This window comes from Haliaeetus albicilla, chromosome 7 (assembly GCF_947461875.1).
Source record: "Haliaeetus albicilla chromosome 7, bHalAlb1.1, whole genome shotgun sequence".
Classification (NCBI taxonomy): domain Eukaryota; kingdom Metazoa; phylum Chordata; class Aves; order Accipitriformes; family Accipitridae; genus Haliaeetus; species Haliaeetus albicilla.
In genome coordinates, this window is record NC_091489.1 from 44,502,500 (window position 1) to 44,523,525 (window position 21,026).

A 21,026-nucleotide genomic window follows, 5' to 3' on the forward strand; every position below is an offset into this window, starting at 1 on the left:
ACAAGCCCAATCAGCCTTGTTTTAAGCAGCAATGCTGAAGCTCCCACCTGGAGTGTTTTGCACTGGGAGGGACAGGAAATTGCCTGGTGACTCAGTAGCACGATGCAAGCTACGGCCCCATCCCTCGGAGATATTCAAAGCACTTTTGACTCATTCAGAAAATTATTTGACCCAGTCTGGTCCCAACTTTCTGAACCATGCAGCAGGGAAGCTGCCAAAGTCTTACTCCTTCACCAGTCCTGCTGGAATCGGGTCTTGATTTTATTTGCTCATTAAAACATCCACGCAGGAAACACCTTTCGTCTCTTAGCACTGTCCTAAAAAGCAGAGAAGTCATGGGGAGGAGTTAGTTTTGGGGATAAGCTGGGATGGCACGTGGAAGGGCTGGGAGGGCGGTGGGAGCTCAAGTGCTTTTCTTCAAAGATTTTCTCGGCATCTTACTCAGCGATTCTTGAGACACAAATAACTGATGAGACAGCAACGTGTTGAGCTGCAAAGGCTGGAGCACCTGTTCCTATAGCCCCAAACCTTTCACTGTCTTCAGACTGAGGAATCGATACAGGTTTTGACACCCATCAAGCTTCAGCGTGCCTACAGGCTAGCAAGGAGTGACCCAGAGCCACCTCCACCAAGACCTCTCTTTTGTCTAGTGATCTCCTCACCTCTTGGCTTTGCAGAAATCCTCCTGCATAGGGGAGCTCAGCAGTTTCAGTTCCGAGATTGGTATGCTGAGCTTATTCCCAACCAGATTCAACGGCTGAATTTTGTCTGGTTTAGATTGGAAAGTTGATGGCATCTCTTCTCACACTAGACCTTGGAAGCTTGTATAATAACCATCTTATAAAAAAGGTGCAGATGGCTCACGTTCGATCCAAATTTCACACGTATTAGCCCAAAACAAGGCTCGGATCTATTCAATCTCTAAAGTCTCTGTACAACTCATAGGATACCTTCCTCACCTGCACCAAACCCCTTTAAGCTATCAAAACCAGCATGCAATCAGCCATCAGAAGGTGCTCACCACAAGGAGCACACCGGGGCTCAGTACTCCAGGGAAATGGGGTGGGAAGTGTTCTTCCCACAGTCCCCAGGGGACCCAAGGCCCCACCCACGAAGGGGAGAAGAGTGGCCCCCACGCGCTACCTACAGTCAGGATCCCCGTCGCATCTTCCCAGCATGGTCTGAGTGGCTTTGCCAGCGCAGCCCGGGGGACCACCATCTGATCCCCCCTCCCCATCACGCTTTCATGTTCATGCAGTGCTCGGCTCCCTCGAAACGCAGGGATGTTCAAGACTTGTTACTTCGGCTGGGGTCAGGAAGACTGAAAACATAAGTGTATAATCCTTTCACAAGTTAATTAAAGTACCATCCATCCTTCATTCAAACCATTAGCCATGGGTTTTTACAATTAATTATTTGGAACCAAATCAAACAAACAAACAGAAGACACAGAAAGAAGACGGAAAGCAAAGCAGAGACAGGGTGCTCCTGCAGCAGGGCATTAGCAAGGCTCCTCTGTGCCTCCCAAAGTAAGCCACAAACCCGTTTTAGCCAGCACGAGGGTGCATTGGAGGTGGGGGCCCTGGTTAAAGTTTGGGTGCTATCTCAAGCTGCTTCCATGACCTTGGAAAAAAAACCTTTATCTCTCCTTGATTTACTGCCAGCCCCTCATGCCATGACCCACTGCTACATGCCATACCCCGCACACCCTTCCTTTGTCCCTGGCAGACCCTTAAAGTGCAAATAAACTACAAATAAGCGATTTACAAACCAGGCTCTTTGGTGAGGTCTTGGTAGGCTGGGTCACCTGGGTGGACGGGAGCCAACACTCCCAGCGCCGACTTGCCCCACTGCCCCAGGGCCCACAAAAGCATCTGCAAGACCTCAAATGAGCTGAGAACAGAGAGGAGGAGCCTTTCCACCTCCACAGATAGCCCAGGAAGGGCTCCTGAATATTGCAAGGGGGGCAAGCAGCTCTCCTCCCTGCTCAGGTGGAGACTGGGTCCCCAGCTGAAGCTCTTTGGCCTAATTTATCTCCTCTTTTCCATGATCTCTCTGCTTTTTGAATGCTTCATTTCAGCACAGGTATGCGAGGGGAAAAGGGGAGGTGGGGAACAGGGAACCATCCTTCCTCTTCTCTGCTTTTTTTTCCCTGCATTTCCTTCCCTCTCATTTGCTGTCACAGCTATGCTCTGTCTCTTATCCCCAACCTCCCTCTCCTCCATGCCCTCCCCACTCCCCATCAAGACAAGGTTTAATGTCTTTCCATCTCTTCCCGGGTAAATTGCAGCGAGCCTGCCGGCTGCTCGGGTGGAACACGCTGTTTTATATGCGCCATAAAAGGAGAGAACTCTGTAAACAATATTATTTTTAATAAAATCCTAGGCTTTGGCAGGCCAGCTGCTTTTGTGTCTGTCTTAATTTAATCAGACGATCAGCTCGCTCAAGCAGCAAGAGGGAATGAAAAGCATTAGCAAGGAATCAAGGAACTGGTGAGGAAGAGACATGATTTCCATCAAGTGCTTTCTGGCCCAGTGTGTTGCTATGTGAGCAGGACCAAGTTTTCGGGAAACAGATTCCCAGCCTGGCTCATCTGAAAACAACTTTGTCAAGGCGCAGGAAGGACATGAGCACATCTACACATGTAACACTCATCCTATAGGGCTTGAAAGAGCCATACAGCTGGTACGGGCAATGAACAAACCCAGGCTTAATGATATTTTCAGTTAGAGCAGATCACTGTGGCTCTCCATGGGCACTGGCAGGTCTCTGACATACCCCATGCTCCCCAGGATTGGAATTCTTCCCGGTTCAGTGTCCCCCCCACCATGCTTGTATCCAGGTACAGCCACCCAAAACAGCATCCATCGGCTCGCTGTTCACAGCCAAACCCCAAACCAGGCTGGCCAGCGGTGGCACGCCCCGTTTGACATGTCAAAATTCAAAACCAAATCAATACAACGGTAGTATTAAGGATGAAATACTAAATTCTGCAAATATACCCTCAAAGGTCCGGCCAAGGCTATGGCAGGGGAAAAGCCTTCTCCAAAGAGCGGTGGGGAGGAGATGATGTTGGCAGCTGGAACAAGGGAAGAGGGGGGGCAGCCCCGAGCAGCCCTTGACACGCAGCATCGCAAGCAGCAGCCCAGTTTGAAAGGTGCCACTTACAGACACTGCAGAAGCGGCTGATTTTGTGGTACTTCTGTTCAAGACCAAGCAACAGCCAGCGAGCATCTGCCGCACACAAACAACTCCCCTTCCTCTTGCTCCAAGCCCTCACAAGAGGCTTCACTGCCAGCAGGCTCAAAACTTGGCCATGATGTCCTCTGAGCCTAAACCATTGCAGATGTGATCCCTGCCTCCTTCTCCTAGCTTTTTTGGGGTGGGTTTTTTTGGCAGCTAGAGCAGCCTGGAGCAGAGACCAGGACTCCCCGGGCTTGGGAGCAATCAAGGGTTCCTCTGCTTCCACTCAAAGCCACAAATCCTCCAGAACAGAGATCCTCAAAAATATGAAATAATCACTAATTACAGACAGAAAGTAAACAAATTAATTGATATTTACTTGTTTACCCAGTTACAAAAAAATGCTAATCACTTAGCATGTATTTTTAAGATATTAAACTGTGCTAAGGCGCAGCCATAAATATCACCAGTAAACCAAATATGGTGCTCGGCACTGCAAAGGAATTAAAATTAGTATTTAATTACAAGAAATCGCTCGAAGTTCTTTTGCTACCATTAATCACTTTCAATTATGAATGTAATTATAAGTCATCTTTTCTCTTTGGGTGGTCGCTGCTGGGACCTGAATCGGTGACCCGCTGCTCCAGAAGAGAACACCCCACTTTGCTCACCAAATGACAACTCCTTGTCGACCGCGCTAACAGGATCAATCAATTAGTGCCTTTACGAAGCTCCTAAGTGCCAAGGGCATGCGAACGAGGAGAGGGTGAGGAGGAAGACTGAGTTACTTCTTCATCCCCTTCGCTTGCAGCGATTTTTACAATATCCACCCGCTATAGCAGCACGAGAGCAGAATCAGGGCTACCGAGATAGATAAATTGATGTGAAAAATATTCTGTCCTCAAATCATTAAAGGACGAGATGATAATGTTATCTCTTGCTACAAGGCAAATCAAAGCCTAGAGAGTTCCTTCCCTGCGACACAAAGCTTTTCAGCGGGGACGCTTGGCAGCTTGACTCCGTGCAGGCAGAAGAAGAGCGTGTTAGAGGGCACAGCTGAAACTTGCCCCCCTCCACCTCTTGGCTCTACTCTCCCCCAGTCCTCACCTTCTCTTGGGCAGGCAGTTATGAACCAAATTGGCTCTGCCTGGGTTGCACTATGGTCAGCATCACCTCTTGGCGGTGCAAGATGAAGCGTGCTCACTGCGGAGGTAATTTTCAGCTACGGATCAGTTCTTAGGGCTATCTGTACAGGAAGTCTATGAAATGTAATTAAGAAAAGCAAACCTATTGGCAGTAAGCTCTAATTTTTTTTGGGGGGGGGGGCACTTTTCTTCTGGGGGACTTGCGAATAATAATAATTAAAAAAAAAAAGCTGAAAAACTACCCCTCTGCTCAGTGCTAAGCCTCCATCATCAGCTCAGACTTCTCTCAAGGAGTTCGGGACAGCGGAGCTCAAGCCCTGATGGCAGGCAGGCAGTGAAATAAATCCATGCATCAGGTTGGACAAAGGCTGCTGCTGGCAGAGCATCTCCAACCTAGGACACCAGTGCCCTGATAACCGTAACACTCCCCCACGTATTGCTGCCTTGACTCCCCCCACCGAGTCCATTTAGCCTCGCAGCCTGCTTCTGGCACTGCACAGTACCGAAGACAACCAAAACACAGAAGACAAGGCAGAAAATCAAATGGAAACGTTCCCTTTTGGTTCCCTTGGTACTTCTGCACAGGGAATGTGATTAGACTGTCCTTATCTTGGTGGGAACAGTTGTTAGTAATAATGAAATCATCCAGTCCTTTTCTTTTTGAAATCCAGCCACATCCTTTGGTTCCAGGAAATAGGGGCAGTGACATGTGCTGTTTTCATAAAAAGCCACAAGACAACATATTTCATTGCAATAAATTCCCTTCCCGCAAGCGAAGAGCAAAGGAGAGAGATTTCAAGGACGAGAAAAGTTTCAGCCAAAAGAAGGGGCTGAGCTGAACTTCTGCCCATCTGACACTTCTCCTGAAGCTGACTCTTCACAATCTCAAGAAGGTTGGATGACGACAACACTTGTTGCTTTCTTCTGTCTCCACGCTTGCTCCTTCTGTCTCAGCTCCTGCGGTAACAGGAATCGCCCGCTGAATTTCCACGCTGACATGAAGTCCAACATGATGACTCTCTGCTGGGAAAGCCCAGCCTCTGGAGGACGACCACTCCTCTCCCCACGTTGGCCAAGAGTCCAGGGAGGACTCAAGCCAACACCTCCATGTGTTTCTCCCAACAGAGACTCGTGGCCAGCTTGAAGTTGGGAATACGCTTGCTAGGTTGTAAATCTAGCCAAACTGCATGCCTCATCCTCCCCCCATCCTCCCTGGGCTCTTTCACCACTTGGTTTCAGGTCCAGACCAAGACCCAAATTCCCTACTAGGCGCTCGTCTCTGCCAAAGGTCAACCCAGCATCCCTGAGGATGACTTCGGCATCCCAGCGAGCGCGTTGCCACCCGGGCAGATGACGCACACCACGACTTAGCGGCTTTGCACCTGAATTAAGCAGGCTCCGTCCCGTCACGCCGTGCTGTGCTGCCTCCTAATTAGCAGGCTGCATTTTGCCGTCCTCCCGGTACTTGGCTGAGTCTCCCCTTCCCTCTGCTCCTCGCTTGTTCTGTTCACTGAACTAATTGCTGAGCGCCTGCACCCTGGGTGTCTGCTGCTGTTGGAGAAGATTAGTATTTTTACAGAGGGGGAAAAAAAGATTAAAAAAAAAAGATTGTGTTTTTTAAAGCAGATGAAAGGAGAGCCCAAGGAGATGTGCATTTGACTCTCAAACACACTCCTTCAAGTCTCCCTCAGCAGTACTTAAAGGCGTTTCCAAAGCAAGACTTTATGAATGCTAAATGAACCCAGTGCCTTGTTCCTCTGCCACAAGAAAGGAAAAAAAACCTTATCTTTTATATACAATATTTCCTTTATGGCTGACACTGTGCATCATGCATTGCTACTACCAGACCCACTTCAGACGCGAACGCTGACCTTCACAAAGTCATGGGGAGACCGCTGCCTCACGGGGCTGGAGTAGCACACTGCTGGGCAGGGGTCGAGGATCCCGGCTGGATCCAAGCAGCCACGTATCACTTCACCTGCTGCTCTCCAGAAAGAGCAAGGTGAGAAGAACACAAATGGGGAAAACCTGAAAGTCTTGCTTTCAATCACTCTGATCTTAGCTGCTCCAGCCAAACCTGGGATGTTGGTTGAGAAGTATCACCTTCTGAAACGGTTTCTCAAGAGGGATGCGGGTTGGGCAGGGAATGATGAACCAAGGGGGAAACAGCAGCAGCCCAGCAAGCCAGAAGGACAAAGGAGAAAACACACCACTGACCATCCAGCCCTGCAAACCATCTGTACAACCACCTCTGTTTCACTGAGGGATGCTGGCGGGGTCCTCGTTTAGGTGCCCAGCACCCGAACTCTCCCCAGTTTCAGAAAGGACAAGCAACGAGCACACCGAGGCATTCAGCACCCAAGCACCTTTGGCCATCGGGGTCATCAAGTCAAGACCATGCTACGCTCTTGCAAATGGAGCCAACAGCACAACGCAGTGCCAAGATTGCCCACCGCCCTTGCTGCAAGCCTGCTCCCGAGCTCAGGCTTGCCCTTGCTGAGGATTTTCAGCAGGACTGCTACCTTTCCCTACCTGTGAAACGTGAGGAGTGCATTTAGCTTCACACAAAACACTCTGGGCAGAAGCTAGTCCACGCTCTTAGGAAAATACCCACCCAAAGGAAGTCTTGGGAGATTTAATTAGCTACCGTCTGTACTATTTGAGCTTGTTAGGTGCTATATAATTGCTAAATATTATCATCTCTGCAGGTACAGCAGTTTGTTAGGATAATGATAGTGATTGACATTTCCCTGGCATCTTTCATCCCAACCAGATCCTATATTACTCTATTATAAAACACTGTTCTGCCTGGATTCTCCATATGTCTCCAAACTGTCAACAGGATCGTAACTGGCTCCGCATCGCCAAAAGAAATAAAGGCACAAAGTGGCTCATGCAAGTTCACGGGATGTATCGGAAGCTTAGCAAGGACCAGTTCAACTTTATGCTCAAGAATACAAGTTGCACAGGTATGCATATGGTACAGAGATACACAGGCTCTACTTCAACAGCAACATGGAGCAAAGCTGCAAGAAGTGGTCCTGTAAGCCACCACAGCACCCAAAACCTTCCCTAGTCCATCCCCGTCCCCCTCTCCTGGCAAGCAGCAGTGGATACCACAACCCAACCACCACTTTGAAAAATATATTCCAGGGACAGCAAAGCAGAGGGGCCACCGAGTGATTAATTGGAGACTATCAGTTTGGGATAGGTCTCTAAATTCTCATTAAGTCAGGTGCTGAGGCATTGCACATTAATCCAGAACATTTCCCCTTCGGCCCAAACAAATAAATAACTCTTGTATAATTCAGGGAGAACTGGGTGGAGCCACCTTCCCCCTCTCTCTGTCTCTTTCCAACTAACCAGTGAATAAAACATCGCCCGCAAATCTATTAGGCTAATTTTAAATCCTGACAATTTAGCAGCACTTCAGCAAGATAAGAGCCATTTATTAAAAGCCACAGTTCATTAAGCCAAATGCTGCTGGCGTATTTACTCAGAGAAATGGGGCTGGGCTCGGCTCTCACCAAGACCAGAAGTCCCCAAAGGAGCAGGAGTGATCCTGTTTCACCCCAAAAGAGAGGCCAGCATGAACCTTCGCCTATCCCAAGCCCGTGCTGGGCTGCACGTGCTTCTCACCAAAGGGGCTGGGTGTCAGTGCTGCCTCACCCCGTCTTGCTGAGCAATCCACGATCACGAAGCAAGAGTCACGGGATGCTTTGCAGGTTTATTACCTGGGGCTACGAAAAGTCTCCGGGAGCTCCATCAGAGAAGCGGCTCACGTGGCTCCATGCCTCGCAGCAAACTTCTGCAAAGCCGTGCACCACCACACCGGGGACCCCTCCCAAAAGGACCAAAACCAGAATCTGGATCAGACACGCACTGCTTTGGACCTGTTCCCATTAATGGCAAGCACAGATTGACTTCAGAGAGGGGACGATTGCTTCCAACAGCAAGCCAAGAGGGGGCTATTTAAGAGGAGTGGTTGCTTGCCAAAAGCTACCAGATTGCACCCGGAGCTTTCCTTCCCCCAAGCTGCCGCTTGACATCTCTGCTAAGCCCCCTCTGCTGTGCCATCGCATTGGCTCCCAGAGGGTCTGGGGCCGTGACGATGACAGCGGGTGCTTCGGGACACGCGGAAACGGCTCAGGGTTTCCTGCTTCCAGGGCAGCAGCGGGAAAGAAAAGGAGATGGATGCACCACCGTGAGCAGCCCTGCTCTCTGGGAAGTGGGATTTTTGTTAATCCTCACGAGGGACAAGTTTGACGCTCCACCCAAACCACGCTGCCGAGGGGACGCAGCAACCACAACCCCATAAAAACCAAACTACGCGCAAGCCCGCCTTACGCCAAAGCGAGTTTGCCCAGCAAAGACATGCCTGAGCACAACCCGACGGAGCACACATGGCCCTGTCAAGCTCTGCGCCGGTGTCGATGAGCTTTTCCCCTCTGGGAACTGCTTGGTGCGTGGTTCCCAGTGGTTCCCAGTGGTACGTGGGTCTCTGCAAGTAGGGAGCAATCGCACGGGGCTCGGCGATACCCGAGAGATGGAGCCGGGAGGGAGGGAGCTGTGCCAGCATCACTGCAAGGAGCAGGCAGCAGAGGGCAGTGGAGAAATCCCATCTCGCAGAGTTTGTGAGTGTAATTCATTCCAGCGGGAGACATCCAAGAGACTTTATCAACTGCAATTGTCCCACTGCGCCTTTCACCTGCACACACTTGCAAGACAGTCTGGAGTCACTACAGAGTCTCCCCTTACAGTCAGAGCTGAAAGGAGCATTATAAAGGTGAATTAACATTTAAAAAGAATGTAAAAAACCCAGAACTGTTCTAATGATGATTAATGGGAAGCTATAAGGGAGGCCATGACCTCCTAGTGTCATTAAATGGATTGGCAGGTTTCTGAGCATTAATTATAAATAGCCACAGGAGTTCGAGTGCTTAGCAGAATGATGATAAATCCATGACACAGGCAGAGGGACAAGGAGTCAGGAGCACAGGGGAACACGTGCCTGCGTGTGCACGCACACGGCTCGTCGTGCAACGAAACACAGGTTTGCACATCCGTTATGTGCGGGAGAGAGACGGAAAGCAAAAAAGTGGAAATGAGTCCATCAGAACATGCTTCTGTGTTTGGGTGGATACGAGGATGGAGAGAGGGAGAGAGAAATGGGTAAATGATAAATTAGGCCCTGCCAGTCAATCACATTTTCTAAATGTTTTATATCCCAAAAGCTATAAAAGCAATATTCCTTTCTGGCCTTATTGGAGCCATTTCTGTAAGGCAATCACATCTGTTTCCTCAGGGATTTCAGCTGAACTGTGCCTTGGCTTTTTTTTTTTTTCCGTTTTCTTTCCCTCCCCTTTATATTTACTCTCTAGCCTGCTACCAAAGAAGGGTCAGAGCATGCATACAAATAGGGAGAAAGAGTGAAAAACAAACAACCCCGAACCAGTGGCCAGCAGTGATGAACAGACAAAAAGTGGCTGCAAACTTCTCCAAATTCCACAGCCCATTAGCAAAGCGATGGCTGCAATAATCAGGGGCTGCCTGGATTCTGAATCAGTCAGATCTTGATTATGGAAACAGGTCGATGTTTCCTCTGCTCTAATGTGCATTATTCCACAATTGCACTGATATTATGGAAATCTGCATCCCGGGGCACTGCTGTGCATTACCTCGGATGTGCTGATCCACCCAGCCTGCCTGGGATTTGCAGCGCCGTACCAACGGCATCGCCGTGCTGCCGGCAGCTGCGCTTGCTCCTGCAAGAGCCCTTGGAGAGATGCTCACCGATAAAAGCCCAAATCCTTCTCCGAATACCATGGGGACCCAGAGTCGCAGCCACAAAGGTGCCTTTTGCTCCACAAGGCAGGAGGTGAGTTTTTGCAGGGGTATGAAAACAGAATTCATTGCAAAGAGAGTATCAGCAAACTGTCAGAGTCCTGGGATCGTGGGGCTGATAAATACAGCGGATGAAAGGAGTGAGGACCTTGGGCTCATTAATGAGCTCTCCCAGCAAACAGCATCGACGGCAGAGGGTGAAGACCCCTCTCGCTGCCAATGAAGAGAACAAAAGGCTCCGGGTGAGATGCCAGGGGGCAGCCCTGTACCCAGGCACCCAGAAACCCCCCCCTCAACTCTCAGGAGGGAGGCTGAAGGCTCCCAGACCTGGTATCGCTCTCTGCATCAGCAGCCGCATCCCATCGCCCAGCCAAGAGAGCTGGCCCAGTAGCCAGCCACGAGGCATTTCCATCGGGATTGGGATCCCTCTTTCCTCCGGCACTTTTGCAAACTGCTGTTTCGGCTTCTGCCCGCTCTATGGGGAAGCAGAAGCACGAGCCAAAATCCCCTCCACTGAAATTAAAAATATTCCTGTTTCTATTTAGATTTAAGTATCATTACCTTGCTGGGCTCTTCCAGGGGGAAGTATTATTTCAACTGATTGGAAAACAGTGGCAAAGGAACAGGTTCTCCATACAATTTTCTTCCTATCCTATTAGTTGCAATACAATTATAGTGAATACATCAATTCTTAGTCCCAGCAGCTCCTGGAAAGAGCCACCTATTAAAAGCTGGCTTATTAATGGAATTGTACATCCAGGATTAATCAGGCCGCGTTGGCCATTTCCATTTCTCACTCCACAAGTGCTTTTGTTTGCTTAATAGGCTGAAGTAACTTGAGAATGACACAACTTAGAGCCTCCCCCATTTGCCGTGCATATCGCCAGCAAATTCAATATCACTTTCCTTTCTGTCATTGCTCTGGGATAAAAGCTGGCACATGCCACCAAGGAAACCCAAGCAGCAGGGTGGAGAGGGGGAGAAAGGGCTTTCTGCCTTTGGCAGGGCCAACAAGGGGAGACCCTTAATTGATCTAAGGCTCTAAACCCCACGGGAATTTGCAACACCAAAAAACAACTGCCAGAGCGAGCGAGCTGGATGAGAGCCAGGCTACCACTGCAATATCGTCTCACAAGTGCTTCGAAAGCCTCCAGCCACCCCGAAGAGCATCACCCCCCCCAGCCAGGCATGGGGGTCTCCTCCAGCCCTCCCTGCTCCCTGGGAAGACCCATCAGATCACAACCGTGGGACACCAGCCCCATTCCCGAGCATCGCCCGTGCAGTTTGGAGCAAGGACCGCTGTCTCCCAGTGCAGATATTCCTGTGGCAGCAAAGTCAATGCATGTTGAAGCATGGTAATATAGTATGACTTTTCCCTTTAATGGAATTTTTCTAGCCCACTAGGAAAAAAAAGACTCCATTAGCCGTACTACAAAGGCTCCTACTTATTAGTATTTTAGAACAGCGGCAAAAACCTTTCTTGAATCTAATTATTGCTGACAAATATGAAAATTGAAATCAAAGTTAAATTTTCAGCTACAGTGCCTCATACGGCAGCAGCTCGCCGGCTCCCAACTATTGCATCAACACATTTATTCTGCTGAGAAGGCTGCGGAGATTGGCCCCCCCCACCCCCTCCAACCCACCCCTCCATCTTCAGAGGCATTAACTCTGACATATTCATCTCAACAGCCGGGGCCGCGTAACTAACTTCATGTTTACCAGTCGCACACAGCCGACAGATTGGAGCGAGGCTTGCAGGGGCTGAAGAAGAAGGGAATAGGTTTGGGTTTTTTTTAAATTTATTTTTATTTATTTCCAACTTTGCACTCTACCACCCCCTTCCAACCTGATCTCAAAAAGAAGTCACTGGGTGATTTTAAATTCCTCAAGATAGAGGATCTGGAAGGGAGGGGAGAGTGGAGGGGAAAAAAAAGCCTTGTCAACATATTTCCTTTCTCCTACCTCCCCCCAACATACTGTAAAAATCAATCCCCTTTGTCATTTTGCTCTGCTTGTGTGAATGTTTAATGGCTGTCGAGGGAGATAATGATTGCTGCTAGGAAATTCATTTCAGATTTGCTATTTATAAAGTACTTGGTGCTCAGGTGGGAAATTAACATAAGGAAGGGGGAAAGGGACCAAACCAGGGGAAAAAAAAAAAAAAAAAGCAGCAGGAGAGGAGGGATGAGATGCTGTGGGGCTGGCTGGAAGGAGCCAGTGCCCCAAGGAGGATTTGCATCTCTTCCCATCTCTCCTGGGACAGAGGAAAAAGGCTTCACACATGGTGGGGACAGCCACGCTGGGGACATATGGGTGCTCGCCCCTTCCCCGTGTGCGCCCATGCATGCAAGGGATACAGAGCTGGGGTTATCAGCCCAGCGGCTGGTGGGTTTTGCAGCCAGCGATGCTCCTCGCACACCATCAGCCAAAAAACCTGACCACCAAGCACCACTGCTGGTTTGCACCCCAGCTCCCTCTCCAGCCTCCCACCCGGGACGAACTGCAAACCTCCTTCGAGTCCCCCCTCCCCGCAAAGCCCGACAACCTGTTGCCATGTGTTTGATTTTTGAATCCCGAGGGAATTCCCGTCTGTGATACAGCCAGATCCCGTACAGCCAGCGGTACGCACGCTGCCATTGAGTTGCTAATTCCTTGTCTCAGAAGTTGCTTTTCACTTTCTGATTTTTCAATAATAGGCTTGGTATGAATCCCTTAAGCTTCTGAAATAAGCTGAAAACCGCTTTTCCAGCCATTTACATAAACACAAGTGGATCAGAAGGAATAATCATAGTTTATGCATTATTTGGGGGCTTTGGAGCTGGCTGCTAATGGTACATCAGGTCTCAAAGCCCAAAACGTACAATGGGAAGCGCTGACATGCAGAAAAGTGGCACAAAAGGTAAACAATAAATAATACAATTTTTTAAATGTTGTCTTCAATGACCATGCGGTTTTGGCTTCGCCACTACTCCGGCCTCTAATGGATCCTGCTCCTCGCCAGCCTTGTTCCAGAAACGGCTTATTAAGAGAGATGTCACTCACGCTAAATCCAACTCACCTCTTGCCAGCCAGCCCTGCCGCTCTCCCATGCCTTGGCCCGCTATCAAAAACCCCGGTGCCGGCTTTGGGGATTGACTTTGTGAAAAAAGGTCTAACGCAGGCACCCTCTGATCTATAAATACCATCTGTCCGGCAGAAAGGGAATAAAAGCTAGAAAACAACCAAGCCAACCCAGGAACTTAGTGCTATTCATCTGATAACCCCTACAAGAAGGGGGGGGGAAATACCCACTTAAACCGCGAGATAATATTACAGTATTAATGAACCTTGCTTTGCTTCAAGTGCTTGTCACGCTTCCAATGAGGCGGGTCAGATTTGGCTTTCAAACCAGTTCTTTAAATCAAGAATGCCGTTTCTGGCAAAATCAAAACATTAGCAGAGGATCTGTTTTGTAGAAATAACACTAAAAAAATGTAACAAGGCTCGAGACTCCAGGCTCTTTTGATACTGCTGGAATGCAGCCTTTGGATCTCTTTTTTTTTTGTTTGAAATCACTTCCCAACTTCGTACATAAAGCTTCTGTAAGCTCCAAATCAGAACAAAAATACTTCAAAATCAATCCCTATCTTTCCCAGAATTTACTTTCACTGGGAATTTGCAATTATTCTGTTTTATTCTGTTTTGGAATAAATAATAAAGCCCACTCTGCTTCGTTTCTAATATTACGCAATTTCCTGTGACATTTCCTACTTCTTAGCAGCTGCTGTCTCCCATGGCGAGTCACAGGAGGATGCGAACCGGCCGCCTGAGCTGAGTGTCAGAAGCTCCTTTCCAAGCTAAATCAGGGTTTCCCTGTGCTCAGTGATGTACAATTACACAGTGGGGGAAAGTCCCCGTTTTCAAGGCAAATCCACAGTAGCTAGACCAGACACAAGAGGAAAAAGACAGCTAATATCCTTATGGAGCGCGTGGCCAAGTAAGGAAGGGGAAAGACCACGCAACAAGCCAGAATCGCCGTAGGATGAGCAAAGGACGTGAACTCGGGACGCACATCCCAGTCCAGGACCTCCAGGCTCACAACAGCATCTTCTTCTGTTCCTTCCCACCAAACCCCTGCCGAGCACCCGCTCCCATCCTCCCTGCAAGCCAGATCCACCGCAGCTCCAAAAGCAAGCGCTTGGCATGAGCCATAGCTCCCTAGGTGGACAGAGGTGCCCTCAAGCAAGGTGCTGAGCACCCTTGCACCCCACTGACGCTGGGGTCCCCCCACCTCCAGAAGGTCCTCGCTGCTGCACTGTGACTTTTTAGCCCGGCAGCAGCTACATCGCTCTGTCCTCGTCCCCGTGGGAAGGCAGAGGATGCCGTGCCAGCTTCCATCACCGCCTCCCCAGTGCTTTAAAGGGAATACTCCAACCACCAGTAATTTATGCACGCTGGGTCCCCGGGATCCTGGCTTCCCCGCACGGCTGCTACAAAGCATTTTGGAGCCGCGGCTCCTCGGCTGCATGAAGCCTTGCTCAGAGGGCCTTTTTCGGCTCCCCCTGATTAGTAAGCGAAGCATGCGAGAGCTGGAGGAATCAGAGGAAGGGAAAGCCGGGGGTGGGTGGAGGATGCCAAGAACCGAACACTGTCTTTAGTGGGAACAGTCAACAGGACAAGGGGGTCAAGGGGTCAATTAATTTACAACAGCTTTCAGCATTGGACATGTTAACTGTAAGCGCATCAAAAATCCATGATATCCTGCTTGGCGGGAGATAACAGAGCACGGCGACGGCAGCACCTCTGATTTATTATTAACCAAGAGCAAGGTGCATGCCTCGGTAAGGAAGAGGGAGGTGGCTAGCTCCTCCAGGCTAGCAGCCACGGCTCCAAACGTGCTGGGAGCACGGCGTGAGTGATGCCTGGAGGATGCACCAGCACCTGCAAAAGGGCTGGTGGCCCCTGGGATTAGGATGCCCCAGCTGGGATGCAGTGACAAAGAGCTCATCCTGTGCAATTTTGGGTTTTGCCTATAAAAGCTACTAAAGGCATGGAAAGACCCATGTGCAGAGGTGCAGGATGCTGGCTGAAGATGGGAGACAGCAGTAGGGCTTGGACTTCCACTACAGAATCCCCAAATCTGGCACCTTGCTCATTTTGGCCCCTATTTGAAACCAAGAGCTCAACTCCAAGTTGCAGCTCCAAGCTGCAAGCCTTTGCCATGAACATTTGAGACTGATCATGAGTCCCACTGAGTCTAATGGGAGATTTGCCACTGTGCATCAAAGGAGCGGTAACACTGAAAAAAATTGTATTTACCCTCTTTAAAGCTTTGCTCTAGTAAGGCATCCCTTCAACTGGGGAACAAGCAAAGAACACTTTGCCCTTTCCTGCCACTATTGAAGTTTGAGAAGGAAAGACACATGCAGAAAAGGGTGGGGTTTTTCTGATCCCCATGGCCAGAAAAATACTCCCCATGTGGTGCTTCACAAGCTGAGGAGGAAGGCTGGAGCCCACCTCTGCCATCTGACTGAGAGTTGACTGGGAAGCAAGCTAGTGAGCTCTCCCCCCTCCACCTCCACCTTGGTTTATCACAGAAAACAGCAAGTCCTGCTTGCTAACTTGACCCAGGATCTGTCAGCTGATCAATTTTTTCCCCACAGGAAAAAAAATAAAATGGGGGGATGTGGATCACAATATGGATATGTTTAAGCAAAAGCTGCAAGAAAAATACATGAAGCAGACACTTCCAATATTAAATGCACTCATCTCGTGCACAAGTCATGGTTGGCACAAGAAGAAGACAGATAAAAAACGTAAGCCGGGCTTACTACGATGGTCAAAATGCCTACACAGATAAAGAAAAAGTAACTTTAGGGCACACAGAACCGCAAAATCTTGTAAACAGGGCTAGACAACTCTGTACACGTTCCCCATCACAGCGCACTCTAAGGTTTCTCATTACAAATGACAACTCTTGATAGCAAACTCGCCATATGCGCAGCGTAGAGCAACCACAAGTTTTCTCCTCGTAAACCCACTGCAGCCTGCTGCTGCATGACCAGATCAGTGCAGGGATGCTCCCGGGGAAGCAGTGATACCCCACACATGAAAAACCCCACATGCAACACTGCACAGAGCACCCACAGCAAAGCCACTGACGAAACCGAGATCCTAAGTGCCAACCCATTAGGCATTTTAGGTGCCATGCCACGTTTTTGCACAGCGCAGCCTGCTTTCAAAAGCATCTTCCCAATAGCAAAGGTCTGCTTGGGCTCCCATTTACCCTGCTGAGTCTTAAAAATGTGCCAATTAATCCCATGTGGTGGCCTGATTTTCGGAGGTGCTGGATACCTGCTTACAGCTTCAGTTAAAATCAACAAGAATGACAGATGTTCAGCAACGCTCCAAATCAGGCTATTGAGTAACCAGAACACATTCCCCTCCTTTTATGTACTACATATAACTGGGTTATCTAATCATGTAGGTATTGATTATTACTGTTATTACCTATTAAATAGCTATTTTCTGCTGTTGGGGTGAATATCACATTTTATTGACCTGCACGGTAACTATTATCCACCATGAAGTCACATCCAATATTTTCCCCGGGGAACAATAAATCCGGGTATTCACGGAAAGATGTCGATACATGTAATTTTTCTTACACACATTCATTAGCGCAATTACCTTCTTGCACGAACTGCCAGAAGGTTTCCCCTCCCGCCTCCACCGAGAAAAAGTCCTCCCGGGACACACAGCCCCGACCCACGTGGTGCTCCCGAATCCTGCCCTTCCTGAGGGGCAGCAGCCGGCCGCTCCTCCCTGTAGATGTGTCTCCGGGCCAGATCCAGCCTTTCCATCACACACAAGTGTAGCCGGTGTTTCGGTTTGGGAGTAATCTGCAACCCAACCACATCAACAGAGCGAATAATTCTTTCGGATGAGGAACGCTCCGTGTATGATGTTGACATATGCTATTATTTTACATACCTATTTCAGTTTGTATGCTTATTAGAATAAGGTCTTTATGCTAATTTGTAAATCAAATTCCCATAATTCTTGGCTTACTGATGCTAAAGGCCCAGCTAAATCTTCTATGACCTTTTAGCCTGGTTAATCCTTTTACGCGTGGTTGAGTGAAGAGTTTTCTTCTCTCTTCCACTCCCAAGTGCTGGAGTGGGATTTTTGCTCAAGCCCTCCTCTTCCTCAAGAAATCCAGGTGGGTGCGAGTCAGGCACACCAGGCACATCCCAGACCATCTCTCTACTTTGAAACATGGAAAGAGGGAAGAGAAAACGCTGCTGCTGCTGGGTCCTTAAACATGCTTTAGATGTTCATTTGCGCTATTTAAAAATCACGCAGAAAAAATATAGCAAAGACAATGAGAGCTGTGTTGCCAAACAGCCGCTCATTTCCCGACGCCCGGGGCTATCCCAACCCTCTGTAGCCTCCCTCTTCCCAGCTCCTTTCCCCAAGCCATGGACCTTTGGCCGGCTCTGCCTTGCCCACGTGCTGATGCGATGGACACCTGCATCTCATTCCCACGGAGATGCAGCATCCAAGCACCCCGGCGCTGCTCTCTAGCACCAACACCCAGTAGGCAATAGCTCCCTTGGGAACGGCAGCATTGCCGTGCACAAAACCACACTGGACATTTCAGGGCTCAGAGAGTTCCTTCCTGACGGACGCTCAACAGCTCCTGTTTCAGGGGCACGTTTCCAAAAAACAACAGCGAATCCGCAAAACTTGGAGGACCTATGGATGTTTGTACAAATGCAGATGGTTGAGCACTTACAAATTACCCCACTTCACGCCCCGCTCTCAAGCATACTCACAAACCACTTTTCTTATTGTTTGTTTGGCTGTAAATAGGTAAATGACCTGGAGTATTGATAAACTGCTGCAGAGGGCAGCACAGATCTCTTGAGCTATTTGTAGGAGATTTGCACAAAACACAGTTTTCTTGTATGACAATAATTTTCGCATTTTCAAACGCAAGCCAGCCCCCCTTTTGTATACCAGGGAGAGAGAAAAGTTAGAAATTAAAAAAAATACTGTGAATATCAGAAGAGTTCAGGAAGCAGCAGCACCATACTGCTGATACTTGGCAATGCATGCATACCTATGGGGCTGAATGAACCCCAATTTGTCAAAACCCCCTTAGAAAGTTTTTCCTAAAAAGCAAAATTACTTTCGCTGGGTGTTTTTTTCAATTTTTTTAATGAATCTTTTAAATACAATTATGCAAGAAAACTTCCCAGGGCGACTCCGACAGCCCAGCACACCCAACATCTCCCAGCTCAAAAAAGGCCCAAACTTTTTGCTGCCAAAGGCTGCCCTGCACAGTACTGTGCCCAGCACCCCACGGTTCTGCCCTGGGTCCCCCCCAAGACCACGGTGCAACGTGGCTCCCTGCTTTCCCCCACCTCTGGCACCCACATCAGATTCCTGCAAGGCAGTGGGGCTTGGGAGATTTTTTTGCTTGGGGAGGCAGCGCATTCCTCCCCACCACTCTGCTGCCGAGGAGAATGAAAAAAAAAAACAAAAACAAAAAAAAAAAACAAAACCAAAAAAAAACCCAACTACTTTCTGATCTGTAAGCTTTGATGGGAGCAGGGAGAGGAAGCATGAGAGATGACCAGAGGCAGGGAATAAGATTTCAAGGAAGCCAAGTCAGAAGCCAAAAGCAAGCATTACAAATAAATAAACGAAGCACCAATTCTGGGCAGGAGAAAGGAGGGAGGGAAGGGCGGCTTTGCCCCCCTCCTGGGGAGCCCTAGCCCTCCCCACCACCCCACTTGGGCTCCCCGAGGGGTCCAGGGCTCCCATTCCCAGGAAAACCCCTTGGGAGCCGGGGGTGCAAGGGGATGCCAGCATCCCGAGCAGCACGAGAGGGAAGCGGCAACCCTGGGAGAAGAGGAGAGCTTAAGGAGGGAGCGAGGGAGGAAGGCAAAGAGGAGAAATGTCTTGGCGTGTGATGTGCATGCTAAGCAGCCCGCGCCGGTCGATATGGCAGGGGTGGCTCTCCGCAAGAGCGGGCCCAGCCTGCCCAGGAGAGAGAAGTTTTGAGCGGAGATGGCGGCTGGCCATCTCCCCCAGCTCCTCCGGCACACGCCAGCCCCCAGCAGCCCCCCTGCCCCACGGAGGCAGGGGCTTCACACCCCACCGGAGCCCTGCTGCAGAGCACCTCGGCTGAAGGGGGGGGGACCACCAGGCAGGGCTGATTCGGGCATGCGGGTACCCGAACCCTGTCCCCCGACCCTCAGCGGGCAGCAGGGGAGCGCAGAGGGAGGTAGCTGGCTCCAGCTGCCGACCGGCCTCCCTTTCTCCGAGCAGAAAGAGGGTGCCTCCATCCCCCCCCAGGGGTGCTTCCATCCTTCCATCCCCCGCGAAGCCCGGCTCCCCGGCCGGAGCCCCGGGTACCATCCGCGATGGAGCCTGGGCGCACCCCGGGTACGGTGCGGTGCGGTGCAGCGCAGCCCCCGGGAGCGTCTTCCCTCGCCAGCCCCAGCTCCGCAGGCGGCCCGGTGCAGGATGCGGCCCCGTCCTCTCCTCCCACGGAGAGAACCCCGCTCCCACAGCCCCTCCAGATGGCTGCGAGGAGACTAACGCAAGCTGACAGGCTCGGCGCTCCCGGCCAGATGGGGCTGGCTCCTGCCTCCTCCTTTCCCCCCCGCCTTCTCCCCTTGCTTTTTGCTCTTTTTTTTTTTTTCCTTTTGCATAGCCCCCCCACCCCCCCGCGAAGCACCATCCCCCGGGGGGGAGGGAGCCTGGCTCACCCGGGACAGGTTGGACAAGGACTTCCCAACTCCCCAGCCCGGCGGGGGCAGGCAGGAGCCGGGGCTGCACCGAGTTTTTGGGACGACCTTGCAGACGGGTCCGGCAATGCAAAAAAAAAGGGGGGGGGGGGGCAGCACAGAGGAACCCCGACCCCCCCACACATCCCCGCCCGCCCCCAGCCTGTTGGATGCATTGCTCCAGCAGGAACTAAGTTGAGATGGCAGAGTCCTTCGGCACCAGCTTCCCCCCCCCCAAAAAAAAAAAAAAAATCAGCACGGGGGGTGCTGCGCCATGGGAGAAGTTCCCCCCCAGCCCGATGCACCGGGGCGGGGGGGGAAGGAACACGAATTGGGAGATGCCGTATCCCCCCTCCCCCCCGCAACTTAGCAGCGGGCTGGCGACCCTCTCCCAGCTCTGCCCCCGCTCTGGGGGCTCCTCACCAGCCCCCCCCCGCCCCCCCCTCCCCGAGGGTGCTGCCGTGGGGGCCTCCGCACCCCTCGCCTGCATCCCCCGCAGCATCCCCGCCCGGCCCTACCTTGGGAGAGGAGGAGAGCGGCCATCCCGGCGAAGATCACCCAAGAGACGGGGTGGTGCATTTTCGCCTGGGCCATGTTTCACCGCGGGCTGCGTTTCTCTCTCCCCTCCTTCCCCACTCACTGCCTGGCGGGGAGAGGTTTAAAATCCAGCGTTTCCCGGAGCAAAGCGCAAGGAAAAGGGGGGGGGGGGGGGAAGGGAGGGGGGGAGGAAGAAAGGGGGGGGGAAGGGAAAAAAAAAAAAAAAAAAAAGCCCCGCAGGGTGGGGGAGGGAAAAAAAAAAAACAAAATTAAAAAAAAAAAAAAAAGGGAGGGGGGGAAGGGGGGGTCGGAAGGGGTTGCAAGGTGCGAGGGACAGGCGCTGCCGTGCCCGCCGCTCCGGCCCGCACACGCCGCCCGGCTGCAACACGCCGCCGGCCGCGCACGCAGCCCTCCCCCGCGCCGCACTCATTGGCTGCGGGGCCCCCCCCCGCACCGGCGTGTGTGTGGGGTGGGGGTGTCTGGGGGGGGGGCGTGTGTCCCACCGGCATCCCCGTCCCCCGCCACCCCCAGCCCA

At 50.9% G+C, this 21,026-nt stretch overlaps 1 protein-coding gene across 1 annotated transcript in view; it reads right to left on the reverse strand.

The window, feature by feature from the left end:
* The window catches only part of LOC138686197 (protein CEPU-1), a 350,752-nt gene extending 330,108 nt beyond the window's left edge, over positions 1-20,644 (reverse strand). The window contains exon 1 of the mRNA XM_069788155.1: positions 20,473-20,644. Coding sequence (XP_069644256.1) covers positions 20,473-20,548 — 76 coding nt within the window. The 5' untranslated portion in view covers positions 20,549-20,644. The remainder of the gene's footprint in view (positions 1-20,472) is intronic.
* Positions 20,645-21,026: the final 382 nt, after the last annotated feature.